The 19,594-nt window shown below is 31.7% G+C and overlaps 1 protein-coding gene across 1 annotated transcript; it reads left to right on the top strand.

The window, feature by feature from the left end:
• The first annotated feature begins 4,578 nt into the window (after positions 1-4,578).
• On the top strand, positions 4,579-12,092 carry LOC134723713 (protein preY, mitochondrial-like). The gene is made up of 3 exons (XM_063587267.1): positions 4,579-4,701; positions 8,594-8,747; positions 11,925-12,092. The coding sequence occupies exons 1-3, from the start codon at positions 4,665-4,667 to the stop codon at positions 12,031-12,033; spliced, it is 300 nt and encodes a 99-aa protein (XP_063443337.1). The 5' UTR covers positions 4,579-4,664; the 3' UTR covers positions 12,034-12,092.
• The last annotated feature ends 7,502 nt before the right edge of the window (positions 12,093-19,594 follow it).

The following is a 19,594-nucleotide window of genomic DNA, read 5'->3' as shown; positions in this document are numbered from 1 at the left end:
GAAAAGAAGATACCATTATCCCTTCATTTAACCAGTCCGGAGTTCATTTATAAATAAGACACAGTTGTGTCCAACATGCTATTCGCAACACAATTTGAAATGTTGGAAAGACGTTCTCAGTTTTGACAATAAGAAGGATTAAAACATAATTATCTCAAAAACTTGAACTTTAACTGAGAAGACTGAAACTTTGGAATATAAGTCAAAAACACTTATTGAGTGGTTCCTGGTGAATAAAATTCAAGCCGTGAAAACCCAACAAGTTTCAAATTTTAGATGTTGGCAAAAAGACCATTGACATTTTTTTGTATACATATTCAAAATCGAACCTTTTTGATGTTCATATCAACTCGATCCCCGATTTCACAGCAGCTACATGTTATAACACGTTTGGGCTCTGTTTTGGATAGACTTCGTAAACTTCTATTTTTCGTACTTTCAGTATTCTTATTTTTTTTAAATTGACACATGTGGCATAGTTGCACTGAGAAAAAAAATAATAGAAAAGGTGTTTTGTATACCAGGGTTATATGAGCTAAACGAGGACCTCTTACATCAATATAAGGTGCCCTCCATACAGATCAGACGGATTAGAACCGAATAGCTCTAGAAAAATATTTTGAACAATATAGCTCCTGTGTACTTACAAAATTCAGTGAGTGTAAAAAGTCTAAGTATACTTTCAGGCCTTACATAAAAATGAACGAAAAACAAATATGTAACACATAAACTCATGAAACGACAACCACTGAATTACACATACTAGTACCTGTCAGAGACTAGAACTCCCCAGGCCCTCTTTATTAGACTGTCCCGTTCATAAATTTATGCTGTAGGCTGGCCCATAGCAAGATACTATTATATGATTTTACCAAGACAATTTCTTCAGAGAATGACTTGTTTTGGTTAATGCAGAAAATTAAGTTTTAAAACTTATATCAATAATTAGGATACTATGGCAAGCCGTTGTGGAATTTATTCCCTATTTATTAATATTAAAAAATCATAAGACATAAGACATAAAGCTTTATTTAGAGTCGGTATAAGCAAGCAATTACAAACATAAGCTCTGAAGAGCTTTTAAAACCGACATAACAACAAATAAAACAAAACAAACATATCGAGTCATGCACACAACATTAAACATATAAAGCAAGAGTTCAATCAGTATATAAACATGCAGCACAAAAGTTCTTTAAGCATCTTATAAGTTTAACACATACTGGTACATGCAATTATGAGATAAAAACACAAAAGCACTAATGAAATGGTTTGCACATAAAAAGCATAAAAGCACATTAAGTTTCTAAAATTAGCACAAAAGCAGCAGAAGCACTATAGTAAAGATATTAGAATAAATTTGCCATGCTGAAAATAAAGCAACACAACAAAAAATAATAAGCAGAGATTAACTGGTTTTGCAGGCAAAGCATTGGCATGAGCTGCCAGACCAAGAATTTATCAAGTTCTTGAATTGATTTAAAGATGATTGCTTACGAAGCTCATCTGGCAGCTCATTCCAAAGCCTAGCACCTGCATACCTGAAAGATTGAAGGCCATATGCAGTTGATCTTACATGTGGTAGATCTGCTGTATTCTGGTATCTGAAAGAGTAAGTTTTTTCCTTTAAGTGAATCAAATCATGGAGATAAACAGGACAATCTTTATTTATAATTTTGAAAACTTCAATCGCCAAAGATCGCATTCTTCTTACTTTTAAAGATAAGATGGTAATTTTGATTTGCAGAGTAGATCTACATAACTTGCTGAATGGTCTTCGTAGATAAACCTTAGTGCTCTCTCTTGAATTTTCTCTATCTTTTTTTGTATTTACCTCCCCAAAAAAGTGCCAAACTAGTGGGCAGTAATTAAAGTTGGACATTATGAAAGAATAATAAATTGTTAATTTTCCGAGTTTAGTCGTTTACCTATTCTTTTTAATACATCTAATTGTTTGGATGCTTTTTTACATATTATAGAGACATGTTCATTGAAATTTAGTTTAAAATCTATTGTTACACCTAGCAGTTTAACGTTATCTTCACACTCTATTTCATTACCTTCTAATTTAAATTTTAGGTTTTTGTCTTTAGTTTTTTTACCTACAGCTATTGCCTAAAATTTTTCTGGATTTGCTTTCATTTTATTTATTGAGAACCAGTTTATCAAAATTTTACTTTCTTCTTCTAAAGTTTTAATTAATTTATCTAAATCGTTATCTGCGTATGAAAGGGTGTTGTCATCTGCATAATTATAGAGTTCACTTTTATGAATAAAATAGAAAATGTCATTTAAAAAAATATTAAATAATGTTGGCCCTAATATTGACCCTTGTGGCACCCCTTTAAACATTGTTTGCCAATAGCTTGAATTAGTACCTACTTTAACACACTGTTTTCTATTAGTTAAATAGCTTTCCAAAAGTTTAAGAGATGAGGCGGACACACCATAAGATTTTAATTTTAGTAGGAGGAGGTCATGGGGTAGGCAGTCAAAAGCCTTGGACAAGTCCATTAATATAGCTGCTACATATTTATTCTGATCTAAAGCCTTTTTCCAATCTTCAATTATTTTTAATAAAGCGAAAATGAATTAAAATATTCAACAAGTTGATTTTCTATAGACCTCTCAAATTTTTTTGAAATCATGGACAATATCCTTACAGGTCTATAGTTTCCTTTATCAAGAGTGTTTGATTTTTTATGCAGGGGTATTACTTGTGGTTCTTTTAATTTATCTGGGAAAACAGCTGATTCAAATGATTTATTTATTATTTTAGAAATTGGATTGGATATTTCAGATTCGGATAATTTTAGTATTTTTGAAGATATTCCATCTTTTCCTGTTGCCTTTTTGATGTTAATTTTATTGATTTGTTTTTTAACAAACTCTGGATCTACTGGGCTAAAATTTAGTTCTTCTTTTTCTGGTTTATTTTCTTTAATAATTTTAATACTTGGATGATGTTCATCTATTACAGTATCTATTGAGCCGATATCTTTGGCAACATTTATAAAAAAATTATTAAATAATTCAGCTACTTCATTTTGATTGTTAATTATCTTATTTTCTTCACAAAGTATTAAGTCTTTTCAAAAATGTGAACCTTTGTTTGTTAGGAAAGGCTTGATTGTTGGCCAAAAATCTTTGCTGTTAGGTCCTCCTATGCATCTTTCCATGAAATAGTTTCTGATGGATTTCTTTTTAATTTTATTTACTAGATTTCTTTGCTTTCTGTAGCATTCCGCGGCCAATTTGTTTTATTTTTAAAATTTTGAAATTTGTTGTATGTCATTCTTTTTTTTATATATTTCCCTTCGTAAAGTTTGATTCATGAATGGTGCTGGTTTGTTGATGGCTTTCTTTTTTTTCATAGGTATGTGTTTGTCTATAACCTCCATGAAAGTAGTTTCGAATGTTTCATATGCTTTATTTACATCTGCTGATTTTTCTATTATATCAGTTAAGTTTTTTTCATTTAAATCTGTCAAAAAAAGTTCATGATCAAAGTGTTTGAAACTTCTGTAATTTATGAAACCTTTATTAATTTTTGGTAGTTTGCCTTTAATTTGAGTGGAAATAATGTTATGAACATCACTCAGACCACAGTTGAAACATTTTGACAATAAGTTGTTTGGTTTGTAAGAATAACATCATTTAATGTGGCAGGGGCATGTTTTGTGAAACAAGTTGTTTTTTTTTACCAAATTTGTGAAATCAAAAATATCACAGATGTCAATTAAGGGGGTACATTTTTGCTGTGAGAGCATGTTATAATTTAAGTCACCAAGTAGAAGAAAATTATCATACATAGTTGATAATTTATCACATGTATATACATATAAATTCATTTTTAAAAGTATCATCTTTTATTGAAGGAGGTCTATAAAGTCCTGCAATTAACCATTTTCTATTATTAATATGCATTTCTACCATAATCGATTCAGTAAATTTAAGTTCATATTTGTCTTTTCTGTCGCATGCTATGTCAGATCTAACATACATAACTAGTCCACCGCCATGAGATGTTCGGTCTTTCCTCCAGAAGTGGAAATTATCGACTTTAAATAAAGCGTCTGGAAAAGAGTCATCTATTTTTGTTTCTGCTATAATTAGCATATCTACGGTATTTTTACATAGAAGATCTTTAATGGAACAGAATTTGTACCTTAGGCTGTTGATGAGGGGGGGGGGGGGGGGGGGTAGGAGGGGTCCTGATCCCGAAATCCCGGACTTAAAAACACGAAATCCCGAAATCCCGGGCTTAAAAATACGAAATCCCGAGGTCCCGAAATTCGAAAAAAGGTCCTATCCCCCCTCGTTGATATTAAGGTATGCACACGAAAATGTATCAGGGTGTTTCCTTCGTGCCTCATTAAGTTCTGAAAAGATATCATACTGATGTTCATCTCCCGAGTCACTGTTTACAATATTTATTGTCCCATTTTGTGAACTCCCGGATAGGTTAAAACATTTATTATTATTATGATACATATTATCAGGATTCATTACCAGATCTGAGAATGATCGAGTTGTCTCTCTTTGTTCCAATCAAATCGTTATTATATTGGTATTTAGATACAGCGATGAATTATAAAACAGTGTCATTGAACTGATTTGCGGTTGGCTATTAGGGTGGGTACCAGGCACTCTTGAAATCTAGTATGTCAACAAACATAAGACATCTTTTATCAAGATTAGGTAATAGATAAGTCATAATAATACTTTCACTCAAAATTTAACTTAACATGTAAATGCTTAATTTAATCCTGAAACAAATGCATATACATCATACATTTACATTGTGCATTACATCACACTCACAGTTGTACATAAAACTAATTTTACAAGTTTCTTTTTATTCGTATCCTTTACCATTTTAGATTTTAAATACATATATATATAATTTAATTATGAAACCATATGCTAGCCCATAAAATTCAACCCATTACTAGTACGGATTAGTAGTTCCTTTCAATTTCCTTTGTTAAGGGGAAGTTAAACAACTGATAAGATATTATTTTTATCCATTTTAAAATTTTAAGATGTATAGTGTACATACAAGTTCCTGTTTTTAACTAATTTTTAGTTATATCCTATTCTAACTCTGTTACTATTATTTTAAATTTTAACTAGTAGATAAGATTTTAAATAACGCAATTTTAAAAATAAACAAAATTTTTAAATGCGGTGACCCTGCAGATAGGGTGGACTTCCTGAAGAAGAAGAAGAAGAAGTTGCCATCTTTTGAGTCTAGACAGTGTAGAAATTCAGGGGCGAATCCAGCCATTTAAAAAGAAGGGGGGCAACCCAGAATAAAGGTGTGGGTTACAACTATATGCTCCCATTCAATTGCATTGAATGTCCCTAAAAAAAGAGGGGAGGTTTAACCCCTGGAAACCCACCTGGATCCGCCACTCAAATTATATCTTATTTTTACCATAAGACTAAAGAGATACCCCCAACGAGCAAGTGTGTTGTGATCGTATTTCGGTACGTGATCGTTCTCCGGTATTCAGATAAACCCCGATGTTTTGAAAAAAACGGTTATATGTGTTCATTGTTGTTTGAATATTGTAAATATTGTATGATAAGTATTGTATGAACTGATTACATTCGTCTGTGTATTATTTTAGTTACGTTCAGTTTATATTTAGAAATTCCGCTAGTCATTCGGTTTTACGGGGAAAAGGACGTGTTTTGACGTCAGCTGGAACTGGGAAAAACAAACTTGGGAGCTTAATTTTAAAAGCCCAGCTGATCGGATGTTTTTCGAAAAGCAAAGCTTTATTCTAAATTGGGGATTCATTTAGATCTAGTATTTATCGGAACATTATTTAAGTACGTATTTGTATTTTATTTACAGATTGCCAGTATTTATTTCGTCATAAAACGGTGAAATCCGTGACTGATATTTTCTGGAATCTTAAGTCGATGTTATTTTAAACTAGGGGGTTTCCACATTTATATTTGGCAATCTATTGATATTCTATTGATATTTATCATGTTTATTACTATTTAAGCATACTTAACGCAGATTATTTGATTATTTAACTATTGTATTGAGATTGATTGTGATTGCATTTTTTGTTACCCTCATGAAGATACTCCCATTATCACCCTCTTAAAATAGCCTTGCAATATGTCAAGAGCAATAAATGATTAAAAATAGCAGAGACATACATGTATATATATACAATGATAAATTAACAGATCTAACATTGTTGGGTTGATGTTTAGACGAGTTGTATATACATTATGTACACAGCCATGTATCACCATCATTGATGGCGATCCGATGGATACATCTGTTGTAGAGTTGTCACTGACTCAGACGTACTTATACAATGATATATATACATGTATATAATCTGTAGTAGAGTTGTGAGTGGTTCAGACATACTTATAAGTATAATTATTTCTGTGACCATATCTTGCATTAATTTGTAAGGTCCTTTACTATAGATAATTTAGCTGATCGGTAACAATAACATCTTCATGCCTTATATATCATGAACTGTGTCTGTATATATTATAATATACGTGCACAGTCAGTAAATTTTTAAAGGGAACAACCTGTAGTGAAACTTAATATAAAATTTAACGACTGTGCTTATACCATTGTATAAATGGAATTGGATTGGAATGAGCTGCCAGATGAGCTTCGTAAGCAATCATCTTTAAATCAATTCAAGAACTTGATAAATTCTTGGTCTGGCAGCTCATGCCAATGCTTTGCCTGCAAAACCAGTTAATCTCTGCTTATTATTTTTTGTTGTGTTGCTTTATTTTCAGCATGGCAAATTTATTCTAATATCTTTACTATAGTGCTTCTGCTGCTTTTGTGCTAATTTTAGAAACTTAATGTGCTTTTATGCTTTTTATGTGCAAACCATTTCATTAGTGCTTTTGTGTTTTTATCTCATAATGCGGTGACCCTGCAGATAGGGTGGACTTCCTGAAGAAGAAGAAGAAGAAGTTGCCATCTTTTGAGTCTAGACAGTGTAGAAATTCAGGGGCGAATCCAGCCATTTAAAAAGAAGGGGGGCAACCCAGAATAAAGGTGTGGGTTACAACTATATGCTCCCATTCAATTGCATTGAATGTCCCTAAAAAAAGAGGGGAGGTTTAACCCCTGGAAACCCACCTGGATCCGCCACTCAAATTATATCTTATTTTTACCATAAGACTAAAGAGATACCCCCAACGAGCAAGTGTGTTGTGATCGTATTTCGGTACGTGATCGTTCTCCGGTATTCAGATAAACCCCGATGTTTTGAAAAAAACGGTTATATGTGTTCATTGTTGTTTGAATATTGTAAATATTGTATGATAAGTATTGTATGAACTGATTACATTCGTCTGTGTATTATTTTAGTTACGTTCAGTTTATATTTAGAAATTCCGCTAGTCATTCGGTTTTACGGGGAAAAGGACGTGTTTTGACGTCAGCTGGAACTGGGAAAAACAAACTTGGGAGCTTAATTTTAAAAGCCCAGCTGATCGGATGTTTTTCGAAAAGCAAAGCTTTATTCTAAATTGGGGATTCATTTAGATCTAGTATTTATCGGAACATTATTTAAGTACGTATTTGTATTTTATTTACAGATTGCCAGTATTTATTTCGTCATAAAACGGTGAAATCAGTGACTGATATTTTCTGGAATCTTAAGTCGATGTTATTTTAAACTAGGGGGTTTCCACATTTATATTTGGCAATCTATTGATATTCTATTGATATTTATCATGTTTATTACTATTTAAGCATACTTAACGCAGATTATTTGATTATTTAACTATTGTATTGAGATTGATTGTGATTGCATTTTTTGTTACCCTCATGAAGATACTCCCATTATCACCCTCTTAAAATAGCCTTGCAATATGTCAAGAGCAATAAATGATTAAAAATAGCAGAGACATACATGTATATATATACAATGATAAATTAACAGATCTAACACTGTTGGGTTGATGTTTAGACGAGTTGTATATACATTATGTACACAGCCATGTATCACCATCATTGATGGCGATCCGATGGATACATCTGTTGTAGAGTTGTCACTGACTCAGACGTACTTATACAATGATATATATACATGTATATAATCTGTAGTAGAGTTGTGAGTGGTTCAGACATACTTATAAGTATAATTATTTCTGTGACCATATCTTGCATTAATTTGTAAGGTCCTTTACTATAGATAATTTAGCTGATCGGTAACAATAACATCTTCATGCCTTATATATCATGAACTGTGTCTGTATATATTATAATATACGTGCACAGTCAGTAAATTTTTAAAGGGAACAACCTGTAGTGAAACTTAATATAAAATTTAACGACTGTGCTTATACCATTGTATACCATATTAGGTCATTGATGGCTTGTAAACAATCTACTCTTATATTCATCATCTGTATATTATATATTAGTTAATTGAATAACAGTTTATAACATTCTTTTTTTTTTTATTTTGCCAGAAAGCTAGTTAATTTGATTAATTTTTTAGTTCATTATTTTTCACAAAAGATATGTTCTGCTGCAAAACCTCTGTTTATGGCATGCCATTGTACTCTGTATTTACAGGAAAAGTCTTCACACACAACAGAATTGGTCTTCAATCAAAATTTTCCACAAAATCATGTCTATTAAATGGTCACAGAGAGGCAACTTCAACTACACAATTTGATGAATCCATGCTAGAGTTTGTTGTGTGTCCATTATCAAAAACTCAATTAAGGTAAGAGCTTGCATGTTTAAAGTAAAAGTGTCTTTATTCAAACGTAAAGTTAGTCATGTTAGTACCAGGACAATGAACAAAGTGTCCCTGGACCTGTATACACACTAATATAACCTGAAATTGCATTAAATAGTCATGTTGGTACCAGGGCAAGGAACAAAGTGTTCCATACACTTTAACCTGACATTAGTCATATTAGTACTAGGGCAAGGGAACAAAGTATGCCAATCATACATATTAGCCTGACATTTCATTAGCTTTTGTCATATACCATATTAAGCTGGTCATTTTTCACTGATGTAAAATTTGGCGACTTTTATTGAATAAGATGTTGAAACATTTAGATGCAGTTATTATTTTGGTGGATTCAAATCTTTCATCAATACCTTTGCATGCACACTTTTAAATTGGAGGAATCTATTTTGACAATTTAGTTCTATCCACGAAAATAAGCTATAATTTTCACCCACCCTCTATCATGTCTATACTGTAAATACCAGAACAAGGAATAAGAAGTACATTGTGTACTTTAAGGAGCTGTTAAAAATACAGTATAGGATCTCAGTCCTATGGTTTGGTCCTGAGTGATGTATTACATAGTAAAACATGTTTACCCCATATTTAAAAAATTCAGACAAAAAAATGGCATATATATATTATTAGCTCACCTGGCCTAAAAGGCCATGTGAGCTTTTCTCATCACTTGGCGTCCGTCGTCTTCGTCGTCGTCGTCCTCTGTCGTTGTTAACAATTTTTCAAACATCTTCTCCTCTGAAACTACAGAATGGATTTGAATGAAACTTAGCATGATTGTTCCTTAGATTATCCTGCACAAAGTGTGTGCTTTGATTTTAGATCCGTCAAAAAACATGGCTGCCTTTACTTAAAATAGAACATAGGGGTCAAATGCAGTTTCGAAAGCATTTAGAGCAAATCTGAGACGGGGTAAAAATGTTCATTAGGTCAATATCTATCAGCCCTGAAATTTTCAGATGAATCAAACAACCCATTGTTGGGTTGCTGCCACTTAAGGGGGCTCCTGGGTATAAATCAACTTTTTTTTCTAATATAGGATTTCGCTATATTTTTCTCTAAATAAACTTTATCCTATTCCTAATAGAAAAATAAAATAAAAATATGGGGTCACCTTTCATTTAAGCTCACAATCTGCGAACGTAAAAAGCATGCATTTTTGTTTAGGTACTTTTTTCTGTTGAACTAATAGGAGAAAAAAAAGGAAAATCGAAATAAAAAAAGAATCTAATAAAAGAAATTGCTTAAATTTACAACTGTTTAGTTCAAGTGCAGCTTATTTGAAAAAAATAATAAAAAATGTAGGTCATGAGTATAAAAAGATATTTCAATTTTAATGCCAAAAAATGTCATTTTTTCACCAAAGGGAGATAATTTGGAGCTTTTTCAATGATATAAAAATTTTAAAAATCATTTGGGGCTCAAACGCCTTGATTTTTTGGGTTGATTTTTGAACCATATCATAATGTTACAACTAATTATGTAATGAATAAAATTTGTTATGAAAAAAAAATGTTTGCTGATTTTTTTGTACCCACGAGCCTCCTTAATTGGTAATTTTAAGGAAATTTTGCAGTTTTTGGTTATTATCTTGAATATTATTATAGATAAAGATAAACTGTAAACAGCAAAAATGATCAGCAAAGTAAGATCTACAAATAAGTTAATATGACCAAAATTGTCAATTGACCCCTTAAAGGGTTTCCTTTAATGACAATTTTTCACAATTTGTTCATCATATTTGCTAACTTTAAAAAATCTTCTCCTCTAAAACTACTCAACCAAATTCAACCAAACTTCAACTGAATGATGAGTAGGGTGTATAAAATAAAGTTTGTGCTTTATTTTTTATTTTGTCAAAAACATGGCCTTCATGGCTAAAAATAGAACACAGGGTAAAATGCAGTTTTTGTCTTATATCTCAAAAACTCCAGCATTTAGAGCAAATAAGACAAGAAGTTAAAGTATTTATTAGGTCAAGGTCTACCTGTCCTGAAATTTTCAGCCGAATTGGGTAACTGGTTTTCCAGGTATAATGCCCCTGAATTGATGATTTTAAAGATATTTTGCAGTTTTTGGTTATTATCTTGAATATTATTATAGATACAGATAAACTGTTAATAGCAAAAATGTTAAGCAAAGTAAGATCTACAAATAAGTCAATTTGACCAAAATTGTCAATTGACCCTTTAAGGAGTTATTGCCCTTTAAAGACTTTTTTTCACAATTTGTTCATCATGTTGACTTACTTTAAAAAATCTTCTCCTTTGAAACTGCTGTATCAATTTCAGCCAAACTTAGGCTAAATGAGTTTCAGAGTATCTAGTATAAATTTAATATTTCATTTCCTTGTACATTTTGTGTATGTCAAGAAACAGCTCCTATGGCTAAAATAGAACATAATTGAAAAGCCAAAATAATCATTGATGAGAGATTTAACCAAAATAATTAAGGTGAGCAATTCAGGCTCTTGAGAGCCTCTTGTTTGAAATCAGGTTTAAGTTTGAATTTTGAATAGACATTGATTTAAACAATTTTTTTGTTGTTGTGTATACTGTACAGTGTATCTGTGTATTGTGTGTTTATCTAAATAATTATTTATTTTTTCATTGTGTATTTATCTCCAAATTTATGATTTTTTGTTTTATTGTGTAAATAATTACTAATTTTCTTTTTGTATGCAAAATCTGCATATACATGGAGTTGCCAAATTTTTTTGCAATTAGCATATTTTTGCTAAAATATGACAAATCTTGGGTATGACATAACGATCAAAATTTAGTCATTAAGGCATAGCAGCATATATTCCTAAAAAGCTTTTCTTCTCAAGCTAAAAATTATGATGAGTAATGGTATCATGTAAAGTTTGAATTAATCAGCACCAAATCTGTTTTTTTAGTCGAACCAGAATTATGTATCTGTCAATTTTATTTTGTCTACATAAACCTTAACATTTTAAAATTATGACAGAAAATGTCATCAGTAATTCAGTTATTGACAAATTTCTTGAAATTTATTTGTGCACTTCATTTCTTAAATTAACAGCTGCCAATTATTTCATTGCATCTGATAATGAAAAAATGTGATCTAAAAAATGTGGAGTGTTATTGATTGTCATGACAAACTGTCCTGTTCTCTTTGCAGGTATGACAAAGAAAATAATGAGCTGGTTTGTGATGAGATTCAAGTAGCATATCCTATTATTAATGGTATACCAAATCTGATACCTCAAGATGCCAGAAAGTTAAAATAGAAATTACATCTAATGGAACATCTGACACGGGAAAATCTTAAATAAAATATATAAACATAATTAAATTGATTTTGGTTGATTTTTGTTGAGCCTGCAACTTATAAAGCTCCACATAGGGATAGTGATCCGGCTTTGGCGTCGGTGGCATCAGCGTTAACTAACTTCTTAAAAGCTTTATATTTAAGAAGGTGGAATACCTGGATGCTTCATACTTTGTATATGGATGCCTCATGTTACAAAGTTTCCGTCAGTCACATGTCCAATGTCCTCATTTTCATGGTTCAGTTACTACACAATGTAATTAAAAAATAAGTTAACATTTTTTGTAATGTTAAATTCTCTCTTATAAGTATTTGGATAACTATATTTGGTATGTGCGTACCTTGCAAGGTCTGCATGCCCCTCAGACAGTTCATTTGACCTCCACCTCATTTCATGGATAAGTGAACAATTAAGGTTAAGTTTTGGTGGTCAGGTCCATATCTCAGATACTATAAGCAATAGGTCTAGTATATTAGGTGTATGGAAGGAACGTAAGGTGTGCATGTCCAACTGGCAGGTGTTATCTGACCGTGATCTCATTTTCACTGTTCAGTGGCGATAGTCAAGTTTTTGTGTTTTGATCTGTTTTTCTCATACTGTATGCAATAGGTCTACTATATTTGGTGTATGGAAGAATTGTTAGCTGTACATGCCTGCACGGCATGGTTCCTCTGACCTTGACCTCATTTTCATGGTTCAGTTGTCAAAGTTAAGTTTTTGAGTTTTTCAAATGCTAATTGCAATAGGTCAACTATATTTGGTGTATGAAAGTATTTTATGATCTATTTGTCAGTCCCACAGGTTTTATTTGACCTTGACCTCATTTTCACGGTTCTTTGCTCAGTGTTAATTTTTTATGTTTTGGGCTGTTTTTCTTAAACAATATGTAATAGGTCAAATATATTTGTTGTATGGAAAAATTGTTAGCAGTACATGCCGCCTGGCATGGTTCATCTGACCTTGACATCGTTTTCATGGTTCATTGGTCAATGTTTACTTTTCTTGGTTAAGTTGATATCAAGCTTTATATTTAGGACTACCAACATAATATCAATGATAAATAAAGAAGGCAAGACATTTCAGCGTGTGCACTTTTGTTTTTCTAGTTGATGATGATTTTTTCACGTGTTTATTTATCATGTTTATAAGTTATTGGTTTGCTTGGTCCTATGGTCCAGTTTTATTTTTTTTCTCCTTGTCTACAAGATCAATTTCATCCAAGCTTTGGACTAATTTTTGGTATTGGGCAAATATTGGGACAATTTTTGACTATATCTTGTTAATTGTAATAAATAAATAAAAAAACTTTACAAAATAGATTAGTAATACCTGATTTAAAAAAATGCAGAAATGATTGAAACTATTGGATGACTCATAAAAAACAGAAGATAATATAAATATCAATACACGATCCATACTAATGGCACTACGGACATTTGATCAGACATTCTTATTTTGATTGACAGTAACAGTCTTCCAACTATATAGAAAGCATGCAAATCAAGAGTTTGAAATGCCTTGCTTGAAAATTTGCTTGATTATTTACTCAGAGAGGGTAATTGAGACTGACTCCTAATTATATGTGTAGGCCAATGAGTTGTATAGAGAGCTATAGTTGGAAGACTGTTACTCCACCTGTATACCCATTGAATGTTGGTGTCAATCAAAATAACAATGTCTGATCAAAAGGCCGTACTGCCATTATTATGGATCTTGTATTGAGCTCTCTATACAACTAATTGGCCTACACATATGATTAGGAGTCAGTCTTAATTACCCTCTCTGAGTAACAATCAAACAAGCAAGGCATTTCAAACTCTTGATTTGCATGCTTTAATATTTTAACTGTAATAGATATATCAAATTTGCACAGAACAAACATCTAAACCATTTACAAGATTTAAATGCCAGTATGACAACAACTATTTGATGTTTCTTTCATTGCCTTTATATACCAATTTTGACTAAATTTTGTTTTTTTGCCTATCATCTAGAAAACTATTAGTTTGTTTGTTAGAAATTGTCTGCATTGAAAATGATCAGCATATAAAGCACATGATCTTAGAAAAAATGCCAATGAGAACAAAACAAATAAAGTGTAAATGAAACAATGAGTTTCTGTCTACTTGATGAATATTGCACCTTATACATGTATTTAAAATCTTATTTAACATTGCCATAAAAGCGTGACGTTTGGCTAGCGAAAAAAAAAAACCAGGTTCAACTTACCATTTTTCTGAAAATGTCCTGTACGAAGTCAGGAAAATGGCAGTTGTTATCTTATAGTTCGTTTCTGTATGTATTACACTGTTGTTTGGTTTTGTTGCACTTTAGTGTTTCTGTTGTATCGTTGTTGTCCTCTAATAGTTGATGTGATTCCTTCGGAAAAGGTTAATTTTGTTGTTGTTTTGTTCATACAATGTTAATTTTGTGAGCCCTTTTCCTTATAGGGATGATTTGTTCAACTCTATTAAATGCTGGATGCTTAAAAAAAGCAGAAAATTCCAATTTCATATAGTGAGCTACATAAATTACTGATTTTACTATTCATGTTGTATTAACCTAACATTATCATAGTCCAGTCAATGTAGCATAAATTTTACCCTAACCTGAATGTTATTGCAACAGAAGATTTTTAAGTTTTAATCTTTAGCATTTTACCCAAGAAAAAAGTCCCATAAAAACTTACTTGAGGAAGACTAAAAAAATCACCATTTAAAATTCCAATGATCCATGAAGATATGAGATCAAGGTCAGGGGACCCTACACATGCACACTTTACAATAATCTTGTACACACATGTAGTTCACCTATTATTATAGTAGATAAGAAACTGATATCATCACTAAACCTAAATATTGACTAATGAACTATGACGTCATAGTTAACTACGGCAATCTTGGTTCAGAGAAAAAGATGAAGACTGTCAGACAGAAATGTATACCTAAACGTATCCCTTACACCAAATATTAAAGAATTTGAGAAACAGACTTAATCATGAAAGTCATCAGGCTCTAAAAAATAAGAACAAGATAAGACGAAACCTACAATACTGACATCGTATACATGTGTCTCATTCCAGCATAGACGTCTGAGTTAAATCAGCTGAACCAAACTTGACACATAAGGTGAACTGTTGCTATTCTATATACCTATATATGATAGCGACCGCTATACCTATATATAATAGCGACCGATATAGATAGTAAACCCTTCTCTTACACATTAAACGAGCCCATGTGAACCAATGTACCGGACCAGGTTCTATTTTCTAGTATCTGTTGGGCATACGTTTAGCCTTGGATGTGACAACACACTTCTCCATAACAACAGATACCAATACAGTACAATTTCATCCAGTCGTTTTGTCCCCAAATTAACTGATCCGGACCCATAATCTGATAATCTGATAATAGAATAATAAATAATCTATACTGCATTGCTAAATAATCAGATGATAGTCTATTTACAGTTTTATACATTATAATTGATTGTTGGTATTTTTTTTTGTAAGAGATGGAACAGAAATATCGCATTCAAATATAGTTTTTGCTACTCTTTTTTGAAGTTTGTCATAGCGATTTTTTGTTTATTTAATTTACACATAGAACAGCCGAATAGATTTAATTACAACACAATAGAAACTATTAGATTTTAACTCGCCATAATGGCAAGTTTAATCGAATCACTAGTCTATATTAATCAATGATTGGTTTGTTTATTTACCAATTGTCTAATGCTTGTGAACTAAGGTAATCACTTTATTAATTCAATCAAAATCCTGTTTGATCAAAGTTACGTAATTAACAATTAACCTGTTACAGTTTGATCTTTTGTTTGCTGGTTAATATAATAATTAATGGCGATATCATAGAAAGTCTCCTCTTTAAGAAAGGATTCGGCAAATCAAACAATATTTCTCACTTTTGGAAGTTTAAAGTCGTAAGAAACGAGTGACCGGTGAAAAATAATGTTCTTCCAATTCTTGAACCAATGCATACAAACATCATAAACTTAGCCTTCTGTGCACGAATTTATCATTTTTTTCGTGTAAATTTCGTATAATTCTCATTTTTTTTCAATCGGACAGTGTTGTTGTGAAAATATGGCAGGTAATTAAAGTTCGTGTTTTGAAGCCGAAGTTTAACGATTGTCACCTGTTTGTCAACAATCGACAAAAAATCGACAAAAAAAGCATGGAAATAAAACACGTGTTCAACATGTAAATTCAGATATAATAGTTTATTTTAAGGACATCCATGCGTATTGTGATCACCGGATTTTTACGAGATGGGTTACACTGAGGTCACTTTGCATACGAAAAATATGTCGGGGCAATTGCTTCCTGGAATTAAAATAAAGTACCTGGAAGGAAGCAATTAAAATAAAGTAAACTTCTTCTAAATATGAATAAATTAAAGAATTTTCTTTAGAAAAAAGTATATATATATATATGTATATAAGTTTTATAATAAAAACTATTCATTGAGTTATAAATGAACATATGCATTATTTATTTTGATTTGAAATTTCTTATGACTATAAGAACTTCAACAAAAATAAAGTTTGTATGCATTAGCTAGGGAATCTGCTTGTACCGTTGTGTGTGTATTTGTTATTACACAGGATGACACTTGTTAGAATCACAGTCAATTGAAGAAAAAAAAAAATGCTGATTAATGTTGATGGCTGTTGATTGTACTAAACTATGTTATATATGTTTTTATTATAATTTTACCAAATTATCTTGAAAACTTGTAATGAAAAAATAATCAACATACATGACATAGTTGCTTTTATACGACCGCAAAATTTGAAAAATTTTCGTCGTATATTGCTATCACGTTGGCGTCGTCGTCTGCGTCGTCGTCGTCGTCGTCGTCGTCGTCGTCGTCCGAATACTTTTAGTTTTCGCACTCTTACTTAAGTAAAAGTGAATAGAAATCTATGAAATTTCGACACAAGGTTAATGACCACAAAAGGAAGGTTGGGATTGATTTTGGGAGTTTTGATCCCAACATTTTAGGAATAAGGGTCCAAAAAGGGCCCAAATAAGCATTTTCTTGTTTTTCGCACAGTAACTTTAGTAAAAGTAAATAGAAATCTATGAATGTTGACACAAGGTTTATGACCACAAAAGGAAGGTTGGGATTGATTTTGGGAGTTTTGATTCTAACAGTTTAGGAATAAGGGGCCAAAAAGGGGTCCAAATGAGCATTTCTCTTGGTTTTAGCACTATAACTTTAGTATAAGTAAATAGAAATCTATGAAATTTAAACACAAGGTTTAGGACCATAAAAGGAAGGTTGGTATTGATTAATGGGAGTTTTGGTCCTAACAGTTTATGAATAAGGGGCCCAAAGGGTCCAAAATTAAACTTTGTTTGATTTCATCAAAAATTGAATAATTGGAGTAATTTGATATGCCGAATCTAACTGTGTATGTAGATTCGTAATTTTTGGTCCCATTTTCAAATTTTTCTACATTAAGGTCCAAAGGGTCCAAAATTAAACTTAGTTTGATTTTGACAAAAATTGAATCCTTGGGGTTCTTTGATATGCTGAATCTAGAAATGAACTTAGATTTTTGATTATTGGCCCCGTTTTCAAGTTGGTCCAAATCGGGGTCCAAAATTAAACTTTGTTTGATTTCATCAAAAATTGAATAATTGGGGTTCTTTGATATGCCAAATCTAACTGTGTATGTAGATTCTTAATTTTTGGTCCCGTTTTCAAATTTGTCTACATTAAAGTCCAAAGGGTCCAAAATGAAACTAAGTTTGATTTTAACAAAAATTTAATTCTTGGGCCTCTTTGATATGCTGAATCTAAACATGTGCTTAGATTTTTGATTTTGGGCTCAGTTTTCAAGTTGGATCAAATCAGGATCCAAAATTATTATATTAAGAATTGTGCAATAGCAAGAAATTTTCAATTGCACAGTATTCAGCAATAGCTAGAAATCTTCAATTGCACAGTATTGTGCAATAGCAAGTCTTTTCAATTGCACAGTATTGTGCAATAGCAAATATTTTCAATTGCACAGTATTGCACAATAGCAAGAAATATCTAATTGCACAATATTGTGCAATAACAAGAAATTCCAAATGGATTTCAATTGGAGTTATATTTCTTTGTCCAGAATAGTAGTTGAATCAACTTAAATCATTGTTTTATACAATATACAATGTATATTCACTTTTACTACCAACTGATAGATTAAAACAATTTTTACCATTCAGTGATAACAAGCACTTTTTTTACATTTTAATATTTTATGATGTATTTAAATGAGTAGTTATTGTTGCAAACTTCATCAGAAATTTGAATTGAGATCAGTTTTGAAATAAGGGAAAGGGGGATGTGAAAAAAAAATTGGGGGGTCATTTTTTTTCATTTCAGATTTCATAGATAAAAAGAAAATTTCTTCAAACATTTTTATGAGAGGATTAATATTCAACAGCATAGTGAATTGCTCAAAGGCAATTTTTTTTATTTAAGTTCATTAGACCACATTCATTCTGTGTCAGAAACCTATGCTGTGTCAAGTATTTAATCACAATCCAAATTTAGAGCTGAATTCAGCTTGAATGTTGTGTCCATACTTGCCCCAACCGTTCAGGGTTCAACCTCTGCGGTCGTATAAAGCTGCGCCCTGCGGAGCATCTGGTTTATGAAAGGCATTGGATACGGACAACTGTGTGTCTGTTTGTAAACAAAGGTCCCCAAAATGGTCTTATCGCACGATAACCAGAAGCGATGAGTCGATCTCATACTGTTTCTGTTAAAAGGCTTCTGTTTGTCCACCACTCTATTTTTAGGATTGTATTGTATGCAATGGGTTTCCTTCTGAAAACCCTTCATTATGCTTTATTTTCCCCTAGCAGATGATATATGGGGTCTTCTTGATCTTGGAAGGTCTTTAACATCGTTTATTGCCTGATTTTTATTCTCAAAACGACTTATAGTGAAATGGTGATGACCAACAATACGTGCGGTTGTCAAAGCGACATTCCTGTTTCTCTCATGCTGATAATCTGCCATATTGCTGCAGTTTAGAGTTGTGAAGGGCCCATTACAAGGTGTCAATCACATAACTTTATAAACTTGGTTATTTAAAGTGTTGAGGATAAAAACATCTGTTTTGCTGTTTACGTCCACAGTAGCTGCACGTGCAGATAAGAATTTATCGAGTCGATATTTGTTGATTAAACTCAGGTAATATTTGAATAATGTTTAACTAGTTCTATTTTAACAAATTATATCACAAAAAGTAAAGAGTATTTTTTTAATTTCAATTTCAATTTGGTGTTGCAATACTTTTTTCCATGTATATATTAGTATGCACATGTGTGAACAAAAAATGACTGACTTTTCCCTGTATTATTTTTACAAACTTACATATTTTTTCTAAAATGATAGTTTTGTCTGAATTAAATGAACTGTTCATTTGTATGTATTTGGATTTTTACAGCAATATTCAGGTAAAAAGTTCTTTCTCTCTAAATCTTAAGATTTAC

Source organism: Mytilus trossulus, chromosome 6 (genome assembly GCF_036588685.1).
Source record: "Mytilus trossulus isolate FHL-02 chromosome 6, PNRI_Mtr1.1.1.hap1, whole genome shotgun sequence".
NCBI classification, from domain to species: domain Eukaryota; kingdom Metazoa; phylum Mollusca; class Bivalvia; order Mytilida; family Mytilidae; genus Mytilus; species Mytilus trossulus.
The sequence above is the reverse complement of the archived record's forward strand: the minus strand, read 5'-3'. Positions and strand labels throughout refer to the sequence as shown.